The 16,429-nt window shown below is 37.5% G+C and overlaps 1 protein-coding gene across 18 annotated transcripts in view; it reads left to right on the top strand.

Moving 5' to 3' along the window:
* Nucleotides 1–16,429, top strand: part of DTNA (dystrobrevin alpha) — a 357,757-nt gene that overhangs the window by 269,374 nt on the left and 71,954 nt on the right. For all 18 annotated transcript variants that reach the window (XM_079108515.1, XM_079108517.1, XM_079108514.1 and 15 more), the window contains 4 exons: nt 2,973–3,058; nt 10,704–10,858; nt 13,477–13,582; nt 15,688–15,854. In XM_079108515.1, the coding sequence (XP_078964641.1) occupies nt 2,973–3,058; nt 10,704–10,858; nt 13,477–13,582; nt 15,688–15,854 (514 nt within the window). The remainder of the gene's footprint in view (nt 1–2,972; nt 3,059–10,703; nt 10,859–13,476; nt 13,583–15,687; nt 15,855–16,429) is intronic.

Consider the following 16,429-nt stretch of genomic DNA (forward strand, 5'->3'; position numbering starts at 1 on the left):
ACCCTGGTCCTGTTGTGACCTGGTCCCAAGCAATGGCCTTTGGTATAGAATTTAGTCAAAGACTTTTAGAAAATCTTTCCTCTTTGATTCTCCATTCCGCTATACCCACTGAAAACATGCTTTAAGAAACAAAAAACAAAACCGAAAAAGAAGAACCCGTTTGCATTTAGGTCTCTGGCGCCCCTGGAGTGAGCAAGGTCTGAACTTAACCAGTGTTGGTGCTTACCAGGATCTAAATCCCTGCAACCCTACCCCCAACCAGCAGTCCTTCTTCTTGACAGGGGTCACATTTGCAGTCTGGCACAGTAACTTGCATAACAATGGATTCCAGTGGCCTAATTTCACCCTTGAGTTCCTGCAAAACTCATTCAGCTGCCCTCCACTCTGTGATTTATCTAGATTTATTGTGTCAATTTGGCAGAATAGTTCTGATACAACCATTGTTGAATTTAATATGATCAGCCTTCCATTTCTAGGAAGACAGGACTGGTGATCTCCCTATGATCTTCCTCATTAAAACTAAGGTTTAAGAATTCACTTGTGAGTGATTTGGAGAACTCTCTGTTCCAACGTCATCAGTACTCAATGCTCTCCCTTGAGTTAAATTGTTCTCTGAATCATTGAAAGGAAATTGTATTGCTCTTGAAATCTCACTGTAATGCTTCTCAAATTTTTAGCATTTTGAAGACTCCTTTTTGCTGAATTATCCTAATCTTCCATACTTGATGGATTTTTCCATTCTTGTTTGAACCATGGTCTCACTTAGGGAAAGAAAGCTATTTCCTGAAGTAAAATGTTTGATACCTCCAGTTCTCCGTGCAAATGAGAATCAGGGGACATAAAATAATTTTGAATAAGATGGTTTTTACATAATCATTGCATTTTTATTACAGCTATCTGCTCTGAAATTACTGAACAACTTAATGAATGGACACTCAAAATTCTAGGGGCATCTATTATAAAGATTAATATCCATTCATTAATATAAAAAATGTATCAGTTATTAATTCTGGTGAGACCAAAATGCTGCACTGGGAATTTAACTAATTCAGAAGAATCATCTTTGCCCCCAAGAATCTCACAGTATGATCATTGCAGGCATGTAAATAACCAAATCAAGGTCACTTGGTGTGATAGGTGTCACCTGATAGGTAAAAGTGAAGGTGGAGTGATTCTCTCCCCATCCAAGAGAAAAGCTGGGTGAATGATGGTACTGATCAGTGTCCTGAGAATGGGTGGGAGGATCCTGGGCACACCTCGGTGAGGGGCAGGAGCCAGGAGTTATTGAACAGTCTCTGTGGTGTGCCCTCCAATAACACAAATCATGGCTGGTTACTGAGACTGGAAAAGATAATGAGGTTTGCCATGAGAAAAAGTTAGAACTTCACCCTGTCAACAAAAGGGGGCAACAAGGACTTTAAACAATGAAACAGTATGGTCAAATCTGTCATATGAGTATTTAAGTAGAGATTGTTTTGGAGGTTATTACAGTGTTAAAGCAAGAGCTAATGGGAGCATGAGCATGAAAATGGGTGGAAGGGAATGGGCTCAATGTATAGCTCAGTGGTACCTTTGTTCAGAATGTTGGTGAATTAAGGAAGAGCAAGACATCAAAGGTGACTCCTGCTCCAAGATCAATTTTTGGGTAACAAGGTTCATAGTGGTTCTAACAACTAGAATAGGGATGTTGGAGGAAACGCAGTTAGTATTACAGATGGTTTGATTATTATGAGAGGGCTCTGTAAAGATAATCGGTTCTATTTTGAACTTACCTGATTTGGCAGGTGGTATCCTAGTGGAAATTTCCAATAAACAATTACATAAGTCTGGTGCTCAGGCTAAAACAATAGCCTTAGAGAGTTACTAGCATGGCATTCAGTCAGTTTCTGCATTCTAGCTAACTGTATTTCAGGTACTGTGTTAAGAACAATGGGAACAAAGGTGGATAACAAATGACCCATCTTAAGTCTAGAAAGAAACAAAGACAATCACTTAGTATATCTTCTTCTTTTACTATATCACATATGTTAACCTTATTTCTATAAGGGATTTATTCTATATATTAAAGCCTTGTTAATGCAGACTTTACCTTTCAGTCACATTATTTTTAATAACTCTTGATCATTCCTAAGGGTAGCAACTATCAAAGCAATTAATTACTAATATGATATTATTTCTGATTCCAAGTATATAAAAATAAACAGTTCATTCCAGCTGGAAAATAATTTAGCAAAAACATTATTACAATATTAAAACATTCTTACAATATGTCCTTTATATCACCTTTTGTGAAGGACAAGTTGGTTATCCTTCCTGTATCAATGAAGACTTGGCAGTATTTGTGTCAATATAGATAGAAGTAGCAGCATTCAAACAAAGCTTTCACTTTTGCCCCTTTAAAATGGCAACTCCCTTTAAATAGTAATTATGTCACATAAGAACAGTTGACCTTTGGGTATGAAATGATAGTTGAAAAAATTGTGTGATGGAAAAAAATCTCAAATTCTCAGATTCAGAAATTGTGTGTGTGAGTGTGTGTGCGTGTGTGTGTGTGTGTGTGTATTTTCAAAGCTTGTTTAAATAAATTATAGAGATTGCAATCATCATACACAAAAGAATCTTGTGAAGCTTAATATGAAAAGCATGTACCGTTATTTAAATCCATAGTTAGCTAGTGTATATTTATCTGGCTAGCAGCCCATGTTTTGAGCAAGTGACATATACAAAGAATAAACTAGAAGATTTTGATATCCCTTGGAGAAAGGAAACATTGAATAGACAGTATTTCAGAAATGTGCTTTGAATTGTATTCACAACTTTTTCTAAAAATGGATGTGTTCATAAAATGCATGCAGCCACATACATATTCTGTGACTTCAACAGAATAGAAAATGTCAGACCTCATTATTGGAAATACTCCAAATGACATCATGTTCTGTTCTTTTTCTTTTTTTTCTATTTTCACTAAACAGGGAAGGCCATGGTAAAATTTCAGTATTTGCTGTCAAAATGGCTTTAGCCACATTGTGTGGAGGGAAGATCATGGACAAATTAAGATGTAAGTTACTATTTCTTGTACCTCTCCCTGCTTTTCTCTCTTATGTACCATTTTTCCTCTCCTTTATTCCTACCATGTTCCCCTGACCATTTGTGTCTTTCCTCATTTCATGAGTTTTTGAAATGCAATCTTCTTTGAGCATGGAATTCTGTCAAAGAAATGTTTTCATATTAGATAAATGTTGATGAAATTAACATTTTCCTTTACTTACAGATTATTATTATTTTTAACTTGATGAATATTACCAGAGTCTGACATTAAAGTAAAATAAGTTATTCTTTCTAGTTTGTTCTACTACACCTCTATAGTGGTAGTTCATCAGTGTAAGGACAGGAAGGTCAAATTGGGCATCTTTCCCCTTTAAGTATTCTAAAAGTCAAAGTTCTTGACACACTGCCTCATTTTTCTCAGCCAGTGCTATTCAGATTACCAGGAACTCCACAGGTTCCAAAGCCCACCTTGCCAAAGTACAGGAATCAGAACTGCATGAGATAGTGCAGACAGAATTACCTGGATACCAATAAGAAAATGACAACTAAAGGACATTGAGTGACTATAGGATTTATGTACATGCTGTCACTAACTGTACATATTTTTAACCAACAACACTATGGGATTTTTCTCATTTCTCTGTTTTAAGTAAAGCCATAGAGTTAAATTAAATCACCTAGCTAAGATGGTACCAGGATTTGAACCCTGACTTTTTTCCAACATCACTGGTTCTCAAATGTTCATATGCATCGGAATCACCTGGAGGACTTTTTAGACCATGGACTTTTTTTTTATTTCCACCTCCAGAATTTCTGAGGTGGGACTGAGGAGCAAGAATCTTCATTTTTAACCAGTTTAAAATTATATTGGCGCTGCTGTTTAAAAGAAAAATTTCATTTCGCCCTATCCCTTACCCTAAATATTGTGAATCTGGTTTATAACACTGGATAGAAAAGGTAGCGCCATGGAATTGGAAGCCCAGCGGTGTGACTCATTGCTGAGTTTCCCTATAGGACTTACTTCACATCTTTAGTCCTCAGCTTCCTTCCACATTCTAAATATAGGTATCAGAGACCTGGAAGGTCACTCCCAGCTACATCCATCTGTGACTCACAGCCATGAGGCGCTTTTCTCCCCTGCTGCTTGTCAGCTTCTGAGTGTATCTCTTTTCTCTCCATAAGAGAGGAAGACTGTAGGAAGATACAGAAAAACCCTTTCCTTCTTTGGAATTTCCCTATGCATGCTACAAGGTTTTCTCAATGGCCCAGGAGATAGGTGAAAGGGACCTCCAAGCCCCAGGCTTTCTTCACTTCCAGAAATTTCCTTTCATTGAGCAGCCAAATGCAGCCAGGATTCAGAGAAGCTCACCCAGACCTTATGAGGGTAAGTTTAGTTTGTCTTTGATTATCCTGGAAGACATAGAAAAAAGAAAAGACATAGAAAAACTATCTACCTCTATGCTTGATTGACAGACAATAGCTCAAGTAGAAGGTGCTGCAACCAGTGCTTTAAAAAAAAAAAAAAAAAAAAAAAAGTGTCTTCAGAGTAGTTCAGGAGGCATTTCCTCAGGGTTAGGCTGGGAAGAGAAAGTTTAGCAAAATGAACCAAAGCAAAGGAAGAAACCCCTGGGCGCCTTGCCTACTCACTTTGTATCACTGTTGGCCATTTATACTGAGGAATCTTGAGAAATATTTTCAAATACTTATCCAATATCATGTTAATAAGTACCTGGATAAAAGAGTCTCTGTTTAGTCAGCTTTTTCACTGCTGTGACTAAATGACCTGACCAGAACAACTATAGAGGAAGGAAAATTTATTTAAGAGCTCATGGTTTCAGAGGTCTCAGTCCATAGAAGGCCAGCTTCGTTCTTCAGGGCTCGAGGAGAGGCTGAACGTCATGGTGAGGGAAGTGATAGAGGTGAGGTGGTGATAGAGGGAAGCAGCTCACATCATGGTGATCAGGAAGCAGAGAGTTCACTCACCAGATACAAATACACAACCAAAGCCACACCCCAGTTCCCACCTCCTCCAGCCACACCTGCCACTTCAGTTACTACTCAGTCAATCACTGTCATAAGGTTGAAGCTCTCACAACCCAATCATGTCTCCTCTGAGCCTTCTTGAACTGTCTCTTACATGTGCTTCTGGGGGACACTTCACATCCAAACCATAACAGTCTCCTATTAATATAAGTGTGAGGAAAATGGATAAACTGGTTTTCTAAACTTCAGAACCTCTCCAAGCCATTATGTACCAGATGAATCTTGTGCCCTCAGGGACCCAGGTGCTCCCCATCTTCCCACTCAGCATTTTTCTTCCTCAGATTTCACCCCTCTCCTGCAGGGAAGGGGAGTCTCATCACACTCCACCCAGTCTTTATGTCTTATTGTCCATGGCACCATCTCAGACCAATTCCTAAACCAGTTGCTGGAAGAATAAAGTCACAACCGGGACAATCAAAATCAATCCACTTTCGCTTCCTGGGCCAGAAAGAGTCACTCCTTTCTCTTAGCCCAGGAACAAATATGGAGCCAAGAAAGAGGAAGGGAATGGTTGTTAGGCAAGCATCTCACATTGTCAGCACAGTTCTGAAGCACAAACTGGTTTTGAGCTGATCCATACTAGTTCCCAGAGGCCTGTGGTTCTCTTGCAAACCCAGGAATTAGTATAACTGCTGTAGTACTTTCTCCTAACTCCATCCCATCATCCTCCACAAAGCCCACGTACTACCTAGTGCCCAAGTCAGTCCCCCTCAGGATAGCGAAGGAAGCAGTAGAGGCACGCGTCCCTCCAGAGACGGACTAAATTCTCCCGCCTGGAAACATGCTCCACTGTGTCACTCTCCTCTTTGAGATCAGTAGGCCCGAATTAGTCTCATGTGTCCCTCTTCAAATAGTAATCCCAGGAAGACAGTTTTGGTGGGTTCCAGGTAACTTGTTTGAAAGCAGTTTGACCAAAAACAACTTAATTAGAAGCAGTTTAGTTGGAAGAATCTCTCCAAAATGTTAGTCAAAAAAGAAGATCCTTAGTCACTAATAGTTCTAGGTTAAATGATAATTGACTGAAGGAGCAAGTGTGGGCAGATCCACCCACAAACAGCAATGGCTGCTTCTTGGTAAGTGGGATTATGGGTATTCTCTGTAGTCTCTGACTTTCATTTCAACAACAAAGCAAGCAAGGTCATGATTTTCTGCATTACTTTTGTAATAAGAAAAAGTAAAATGAAAGGATGTGGAATGTTTCAGGGTTGGAAGGTTTTGTTTTACTTTCTGTAAATTTTTCTAATTCACTTTAAGCCAATGGAACAGCTGTGCTTGTTTGGTAAATTTTTTTTTGTATTTCTGTGCAGGGGGATGAAATATATTTAGTTTGTTCCAACTAGTCCCTTTTGTTGGTGAGCATAGAGCAAGAATAATTGCCTGAAAATAAATTAGGAATTTAAAAAAAAAAGAGGAGAGAAAACAATAAAATTAAAGCTAATTTCTAAAAATGCTTTTAAATGGATTAAAAAGGGCAACAACTCCATTTACTAATACACAGAGGCATCAACTGATACTCAGAATGTTCACTGTATAACTCCAGGGAATATCATTGAGCCAGGCTAGGGAAAAAAAGGGCACTCCCTGCAGCAGTGTTACATGGCACCCTGAACATAAACTGACCTAATCCACTCCTTTTATATGAAATTGTTCTCCATCCGATTGTAAACTACTGTTTTAGTGGGTTCTTCTGCTTTGGGTCTCCCGGACAGTCCTAAGGATCTTGAGGAGTTCTAAATCCACCGCTGTAAGCCTTGGATGTCATGTGCTCTTCTGTTGCTTCTGAGGAGAACATGCTTTCTTTTGTTCAAAAGACTAGCATCATGGCAAACAGCTTGTATTTACTGAGTATCACTGAACTGATTGATCTGCCTCCACAAAATACATTCAAGGTAGTGTTTCTAACTCATTGGCTGTTAAACTCTAATGTCTCCCTCACCCTCCTTTGGACATAACAAAACTTTCAAAACTTCTCAGGTCTCTGACACACATCCCACGCACCCTTGTGTGCACCCCAGGACCTGCGGCAGGGCCTACTCGAAGATCCATGCTTGCTGTCCTCTTTGAGCCTGTGCTGAGTCCTGATCCCATTTCCTAAAGCTCACATTCTTCACTGGTGCCTGACTAGCCCCTAACTAGCCTTTACACTACGCCCTGACCTACTCCTTCCTCTGAGAACCTCTCAGCTCCTGTTGCATCCGTTCATGCTACTGCTCCAGTACTCACAATGTGAGGTTATAATCCAGGATGTCCTATGATGCACTCTGAAAGCACTTCTCTGTCACCCTCTCTACACGGAGGTCTCCCAGGGGGCAAGAACTCCATCCTGACCTTTTTGTATATTCACTGCTGAGCACGGTTTCACATGCTTAGTATGTGCTAGGGGGGTTATAGTTGAATGAGTTCAGTGACTGCAAATTCTTCCAAGTGTCCATCATTGTGTGGAGGTAAAGGAAATACAAAGGTTTAGCGTGTGATTTGGAACCTTATAGAATATCCTAGTGGGGAGGCAAAGCCTAAATATGTGAAGTCAATGGCAGAATTATGCCATATGAGATTAATAATAAAAATAGCAAAAATGTTCATACTGTGTCCTATGTGGCAAGCATCATTTCAAGTGCTTTATTTCCATTTGCTAATTTAATCCTCAAAGTTATCCTCTATGTCATATACATACACATAAATATCAAAGACATTTTACCTAAGCTGAAAACTAAGGTAAAAATGAATATCGTTTTGGTATCTTCATAGTCGCTCAATTCTTTTTGAAAACCCGAGCAGCCATTAACAGGCCACTTCCAATTAATCCCATTGACCTAGCACTAGTTTATCTATTGCTTGCAGGCACAAATGAGGTTAATTAGTTTTCAAGTGTGTGGAAGGTCATCATTGGTACTCTTCTTTTGCTCTAGTTAGAGATGTTTTCAGAATTTTTTCAGTAGCTGACTTGAAAAGCCTAGGTTACTTTTCAAAGTGTGCCCTGGAAAATCAGAGTCTGGAAGATAATCAGTAAGATCGTATTAGAACCAACCAAACTGCCCCCAAACAAACAAGATGGCAGCTCTCAAGAGAAAATCAATTTACCTTTCCTGTGATTATTTTCTCCCTTTTGATCAGAATTCTCCAGCTTCTATATTTGGAATTACAAAACAGATTTTGCAATTGGCAGCTTCCTTATTTATTTGTTTTTTGACTAATTGTAATGGACTGTGAGATAAAATTCACTATGTAAGCAACATAGTGAGGTAAATGAGAATAGCACTGATTTTTTGTTCAGATAGAATTTGTTTTTAAAAAATTGAAAAATAAAATTTTATGTTTGATAATGTACAACATGTTTTGATGTTTAAATACATTATCAAGTGGTTACATCCAACCAGTTAATATATGCATGGTTTCAAAAATACAATATATTATAATTAGCTGTAGTCACCATGCTGCACAATAAATCTCTTAAACTTATTTCTCTTCTCTAACTGTAATTATGTATCCTTGACCAGCATCTCTCTACCTTCCCTCCTCTCAAATCATCCCAACCTCTGGTAACCATTGTTCTACTCTCTACTTCCATGAGGTCAACTTGTTTAGACTCTACGTAGGAGTAAGACCATGTGATAATTAACTTCCTGTGCTTGACTTATTTCACTCAACATAATATCCTCCAAGTTCATCCATGTTCTTGCAAAATGTCAGAATTTCCTTTATTTTGTAGCTGAATAGTATTCCTCTGCATATATATCACATTTTCTGTAACCTTTCATCTTTTGATGGATACTTGAGTTGGTTCCATATCTTGACTACTGTGAATAGTGCCACATTAAACCCAGGAGTTCAGCTATCCCTTCAGTATAATTTCATGCCCTTTGGATATATATGCAGTAGTGGGCTTGCTAGATCACATGGAAGTTCTACTTTTAATTTTTCACATTGTTCTGTACTGCTTTTCATAGTAGCTGTACTAATTTCTATTCCAACCCACGGTGTATAAGGGTTCCCTTTTCTCCAAATTCTCTTCAACACTTGTTTTTGGGGTTTTTTGTTTGTTTGTTTGTTTGTTTTGCTTTGTTTGTTTGTTAGGGTTTTGGTTTGTTTTTGTTTTTGTTTTTTGGTACTGGCGATTGAACTGAGGAGGGCTTAACCACTGAACTACATCCCCAGCCCTTTTATTTATTTACTTGTTTTTATTTTGAGATAGGGTCTTGCTAAGTTGCTTAGGGCCTCCCTAAATTGCAATCCTCCTGTCTCAGTCTCCCAAGTTGCTGAGATTACAGGCATGCCTGGATCTTTTGCATTTTTGATAATAACTATTTTTACTAGAGTGAGGTGTAATTGTGGTTTTGTTTTGCATTTTCATGATGATTAGTGACACTGAACATTTTTAAATAACTATGGTACATGGTATGTCTTCTTTTGGGAAATATCTATTTGGTTTTTTGCCCATTTTATAAATAGGCTATTTGTTTTCTCACTATTATATTGTTGAGTTTCTTATATATTTTGGATATTAACCTCAGATAGAATTTCTGTAGTCTTGTAATTAATAAACTATTTGAAATAGAGTAGAAATAATTTAGAACTGGAATATTTTAAGAAAATGAGAGTTAATTCACATCCTTAAAATATAATTCAATAAAACTCCATAATATGCTTAGTACCTGATTACAATATAGAAACAATGTTGTCCAATTACATTTGAACCCGGAAAAATTAAACCCAAAATGATCAGAGTTTAGCACACTGGACTTAGAGCAGTTTATCCCAGCAGCTGTGCTGGAAACTAGTGACAATTATGTTATCATGATGATAAACTAATAGTAAACCCTTCTACCCGATAGTGATTTCTAAAGAGGAATTCTAAAGCACCTTGGGAAATTACACCATTAATATTCATTAAGTGGACACAGTAGTAGAAACTGATGATCAGAGGTTCAGCGAAGCCAGAGGCACTTTGGAGAATAATCCAAGACCCTGACGTTACCTCATTGATCATCCACAAGTTTCCCTCCTCACTACATGAATCAAAAGACCCTTCTGCGTAAATCAAACGCCTTTCACCCAGAACCCTATGATTTATAGGAAGTTTTCTGCTTCTATGGGCAGTTAATCGAGTGTTTTCATTATATCTTTATTGCTATTGCATCTTTCATTTTTCAGATATCTTAAACCAAAACCCAAAAATTTTGGCAATAATATAGATAAAAAAATTGCTAACCAGATAAATAGATACACCCTTACACCCCCAACTTTGGAGTGCTTCTCTTTGTGTATTTCAAATGAAGTCAGCCCATTCTACACATACAAAAATTACCCCATCAGGTTATATATAAGTAAATAACTGAGTTCAAAACAAAATGTGATGTTCTCTGTCTTATCAATATATGTTAATTTTACACAAATAGCCAGTTAATATTATGTGCCAGAATCATCTACGAAAAGAGCAGAGAAAACACCATACCAGGAATATTTAGCATAAAAATTAGCTTTTATACTATTCTTTCATAAAGATAATGTATTTATTCTGGAACATTTTTGTTATATGTAGCAGATGTGTTGACCAGAACAGTAGAGAGTGTTCATGTGATGAATAAATATCTTCATCCTTTCCCTTCCATCAGATATTTTCTCAATGATTTCTGACTCCAGTGGAGTGATGGTTTATGGACGATACGACCAATTCCTCCGGGAAGTTCTCAAACTACCCACAGCAGTTTTTGAAGGTCCTTCATTTGGTTACACAGAACAATCAGCTAGATCCTGTTTCTCCCAACAGGTAACATTTTTAAGGAAATGTCTCTCAAATAGCTGATATTCTCTTTCTGTGTACAGTTCCCAGTCACAGGTGAGAACAAATCTTTCTTCATGACAATACCCTGGGGTGTTTCTTACAGCCTCTGACAAATGACCTCTGAGCCAGTAACTAACCTATCACAACCTGGATAATAACAATAGCTGATGTTCATTGACCGCGAGATAGGTGCCACGCTAAGTTCTTTACTCTCTTTGTCTAATTTAATTCTTACAACAACCCTAGGCTCTTGGTATCATTATTATTATCACTACACTTTTGAAATGGCTGAATTGTCACTCAGTCCCACATGAGACACAAGTCTGGCCCAGCACCAGACTTTACCAGTGTTCAGCAGAGGAGAAAAGAAAGGAGTTTCTTTACATCCCACAATGTGATCAGGGCAGCCCAAATTATGGCAGACAACTGCCTAAGTCTTCCATGATATACACACTTAGGGTTCCAAATGATGTGTTTTACCGGACCTGGCATGAGAAAGCTGCCTAGATTTGAGGTCCTTCCATGTTTATACCTCTCTGGTCATGTAGAAAGATTACATGCACCACAGTGATAGTATATAAATCCATAAGTTAGTTTGCTTAGAATCTTTTAAAAATCCAGACTAACCACTTATTCCCTCAAAATTCATTGCATACTAAAAAGAATTGTGTGTGGTGTTTCCATGCTAAAAAACATACATAAGATGAGTGCATAGCAGCATCTAGAAAAATGCATTGACTGTCTAGCTAGTAAACATCATCATTCCATGTACCTGGTGATCTAGAATGCCAAAGTTGCATAGGCATCCCTAAGAATCATGAATTTATGTGGACTCATAAATGCATCCATACTGTTAGTAAAGAAGACATGGTTCGCTGCACTAAATGCTAACTCTCCTCCTGTGTCACCCCACTTGAAGGTCCTTTCTGACCCTCCCCAATCTCCTGTGCTCCTCACCCAGGCAGGCTTATGTGCTCCTGTGAATTCATTCCTGCTTCCCTCTGCCCCCAGTGACAGAATACCCCTCTTTCAATAATTTCCCTTTGGAGTCCTGTTCCTCCCTACCCAGCCTCCCTTATGCCTGCCCTGCCGCCTTTATCCCTACCCTTCCCAGCCTCCAGCAATCACTCTTGCACTCTCTTCTTCTCTAAAATCAAACTTTTTCGCTTCCACATGATTGAGAATATGTAGTATTTGTCATTCTGGGCCTGGGTTTTATTTTATAATAAAAGGAACTGTATACTCAAAGAGAATTATATGATAGTCCCATGCTAAAACATTTTAAATATCCCATAGACTGTCTCATTTTATCATCATTTGTATATTCTCAGCGATAAGAAATTGATACATGTAGAAATCATAACATTTTTGGAAACTTCCAGAGTAATTTTTAGCCAATGTGGTGAAGGATTAAAATGAATAAAATCCTTTGAAGTACAAAATGAGGTAACCCAAATTAAAAATAAAAAGATCAGCTTATTTTTGTCAATATTTTTATAACAATAGTTTAAAGGATGAAAGTCACAAAGTGTTAAAAATACTTCATTAGAAAAAGTTCACACCCAGTGGTAATTTTGAAAGAGAATATTCCTTTAGACATATAAATTCTAGTAGCTTTTTAAAAAGTACTTTACATAATATATATTTTAATAGTAATACTGATATCAACCCTATTGAAAACTTAAGCCATTATGAGGAAAAACTAAAATTATAAATTTCCGCTGATAATAAAAGTCTAATGAATGAGTCCCAAAACATTTGTTTAGTGAATGAATTACAAGGACTAGTTTAAGCTATAAGTCTTAAAAAGACATTATATCTCTTTGGGAACTGATTTATTATTTTAAAATGTTGAAGTTCTTGATATTCTAGTTCAAATTTTCAAATTATAATAATTTCTGCTTCTAAACATGTAATTTTTTATTCATACTAATACACCATATATTTTAATATAACTTTTTTATTTTTGTCATTTTGAGGGAAATTTATAGATATGACACATCCCTTTTCTATAGCAGAAAGGACCCGGATGAGGAGACAGAAGGAGTCTAAATTGAAAGGAAACCTATATAGAGAGAGGAAACAAAAGAAGTTTTTAAAATTTAGAACATTACTCCCAATGGAATCCCCTCCTGGTCTTACATAATAGAGCCATTCACTGTAGCCACTAAATATTGAGTACTTAAGCAAGTTGATGAAGCTTGAGAAGGAGCCGTTTGCAAATTTAGAAGACTGATGTGGGAATTATAGAGTGTGCTATGGTGCACTATTGAGGATAATTCTGTGGAGAATTTTAATCTTTGTCTTTTCCTGTCATATATGAAAGTGAGGATTTTTCCATTGATGATGCTAGTGACTCATTACTAGTATCCAGTTGTGGAGTTAATCCAGTCTCATGTATGTTCCCATGCATGAAGCAGTTGATGTGTACATTTCTGAACTAGTTTAATAACACATTTGGCAAGTTATATTTCTTCATAAATCAGAGCCTAATTGATGTTCTATGCCTTTATCTCCAATGATATTTACATTGCAGGTAAGTTAAAATGATTCTCTGTTCTAAATTTTTGCGATTTTTTTTTTTTTTTTTTTTTTTGATGCAGAAAAAAGTCACATTAAATGGTTTCTTGGACACGCTCATGTCAGATCCACCCCCTCAGTGTCTGGTCTGGTTGCCTCTCCTGCATCGACTGGCAAATGTAGAAAATGGTGAGCAGTTACTGCTGAGCAAAGGCAGTTTTTAAAATTACTGAAATTAGATCACCAAGTGTACAGTTATTAAGACTAAGAACGAATTTATCTCCTTAATAAAGCCTTGTAGGACCACTGCAAAATGAAAATTGTCAGTTCTAAAAACTTATTAAATCTCATCATGCACCTCTCAGTTTTGTTCAATAGAAGAGTCTCAATAAGGAATGTGACATTTTCTAGTATGTTTGAGATTTGAATTTCCAATTTTGCGTATGTGGCACTATTTTCTTCCAGCACAGTCAGCCAAATATGTGGTAGAGATGGCAAAAAATTAAGTGATAGCACCTTGCTAAACTTTAGTCATATGCTCCAAATTGTAAACTTTCAAGAATTATACTTATGTTAAAGATGAGAGTAATGAAATTTTCATAGCATTTTTCAAAACAAAAGTATTTCTAGCATAAAAGTATTTACTTTTAGTATATACAGATTGAAATGTGAAATATATAAGACCAAAGTTAAAGAAATTTAAAACACTGAACAGTTTAGTACTTCCCTCTAATCTTTAGGTGTTATTTATTATCTAATTAAACTTTGAAATTTCTTCCGACTTGAATAGGACATAATTTATCCCATGTCTCTTACTAGAATCTCGATCTCTATTTATTTCTTTAGTAGATATTAGGGCTCATTTTAAATTCTCATTCAGAATTTTGTTCTCTGATTGCATTATCTATCTTAGTTAAAATTTATGAACCTATCCTTTTACCCATGGGCAAAATGGAAAGGATGAATTTACTAGTCTCTGCAATTACTAACAACGAATTTTTTAAATGCTTCTTATTCATATTCAGAAGTAAAGAGTAATCACGGTTCATATTATGACACAGGATGAGTTTAGTCGCTGTTTGCAGTTGCAGGACCAGACATTTTCCAGTTGTAAAGCTCTTATTTCATTTCTGCCATCTCACTATTTCCTGTTGCAGGAGATCAGTTTCTTAGGCACTTGTCCCAGTAGAGTTGCTTGAGATCAAAGCCCCCCTCCTTGTCTTTCTTTCCCCAGAGTCAGAAAAGGGGCTTAGGATGCTTGTTGAGAAGAGAGTGCACCCAGAACTTCTTAGACCTTTGTTTTCACACTGCTTTTATCTTCATTTATCCTTTTTTTTTTTTTTTTTTTTTTTTTTTTGTGGTGCTGGGAATTAAACCCAGGGCCTTGTGCCTGTGAGGCAAGTACCCTACCAACTGAGCTATATCCCCAGCCCTTCATTTATTCTTATATGCATTTTTATTTTTCCTGGCTGGTTAGCCAGAGAATAACTTTACCAAACACAAGAACTGTTGTGCTGTTGTTGCTTTAGTATCTTGAGCCCAGAGAATGTAGACTATTAAATGGATTTGATCATTTGTTAGTTTTGAATCTAAAATATTTTACCTTCCCTACTTAATAATTCTTATTTCCTGCCAAAGAAAGGTAAGTGTGTCTTGAACCCTCTGAAGTAGAACTACATTCAGATAATTTACATGTCTTTTGGGGTCCTCTCCACCTGTTTCAGAGAAGAAAAACTGTTAGATGAAGCCAGTGTCACTCTTGAATAAGCCCATTAGCCACTCCATTTTTTTAAAAAGTAACTGGAATCTCTCATCCACTTTTTCTACTCCTCCCCCATCTCCCTTTCTTTTTCTTCCTCCCATTTTCCATTTCTTTGATATTTGCTCTCTACCCCCTGGACAGTCCACTGTGTCCATCCATTCTGCTTCTGAATCTTTTTAGTGAGCTGTGCTGGTCTCCAGGAGACAGAGAGCAGTTTGGGGGAAAAGCAAGTCAGTTTGAGTAATTTATATTCTTGTAATGTAAGAGATGAAAGTGGAAAGAGCCAATGGCGTTACAGAGATCCGCGTTGCTGAAAGGACACCTATTCTCTATCTCATTTTATCCCCCCCACCCACATGCATGGAAAGGTAGTGAGATTCCAAGAATAAACTAAATGTTCTCCTGAGCCAAATGAACTGTCCTCCAGAATCATGGCACACAGCAAACAAACGCAATTCCATTTAGACCATTCTCCTGGTTCTCGTTCATACTGTTGTTTTCTTGGGTTTCTTTTCATTCACTCCCCGCTCAGTCTTCCATCCGGTTGAGTGTTCCTACTGCCACAGCGAGAGCATGATGGGATTTCGCTACCGATGCCAACAGTGTCACAATTACCAGCTCTGTCAGGACTGCTTCTGGAGGGGGCATGCCGGTGGTTCCCATAGCAACCAGCACCAAATGAAAGAGTACACGTCATGGGTAAGGCAAGGTCCCCGCACCATGGGATGTGCGAGTGTTGCGTGGAATGAAAGGGAATATCAAGGATGGTGACAGTTAAGGGACAGGCTGAACTTCTACTCCTGTTCTAACATTCCTGCCCGCTTCCCCGCTCTCCTGCTTCCTGGGATCTCTTACTCATTCTGTCTGAACCCAGTGACCTAAGGCTTAACTATAGGAAGATTCAAACCATGTTGCTTCTTGGACTATAGACAATTCAGTACTGATTTAAATAACAACTGCACAGCAAGCATCTTCTGGAAGACATTCTTATTTTCACAGTAAGTTAAGGGTTTTTCCAAATTTTATTTTGTTTTGGTTTTGCGGAAATTGCTGAAACATATTGTTAGTTTCACTTTTCTTAGATCCCTGAGTTCTTCTGAGTGCATGAACAGAGTGCTAAGGAAAAAAGTATAAGAGTTTGGATTTATTATTATTTCCTTTTATTTTTTTTTCCCCAGAAAGTGTGGAGGAGAAACTGTGGTTATAATTAGCAAGTCAACTTTTTATGAACAATGTGAGTGACCAGCTTGGGAAAGGTCACATGTGAGTGTTCA

This window comes from Sciurus vulgaris (genome assembly GCF_902686455.1).
Source record: "Sciurus vulgaris genome assembly, chromosome: 13".
Lineage (NCBI taxonomy): Eukaryota > Metazoa > Chordata > Mammalia > Rodentia > Sciuridae > Sciurus > Sciurus vulgaris.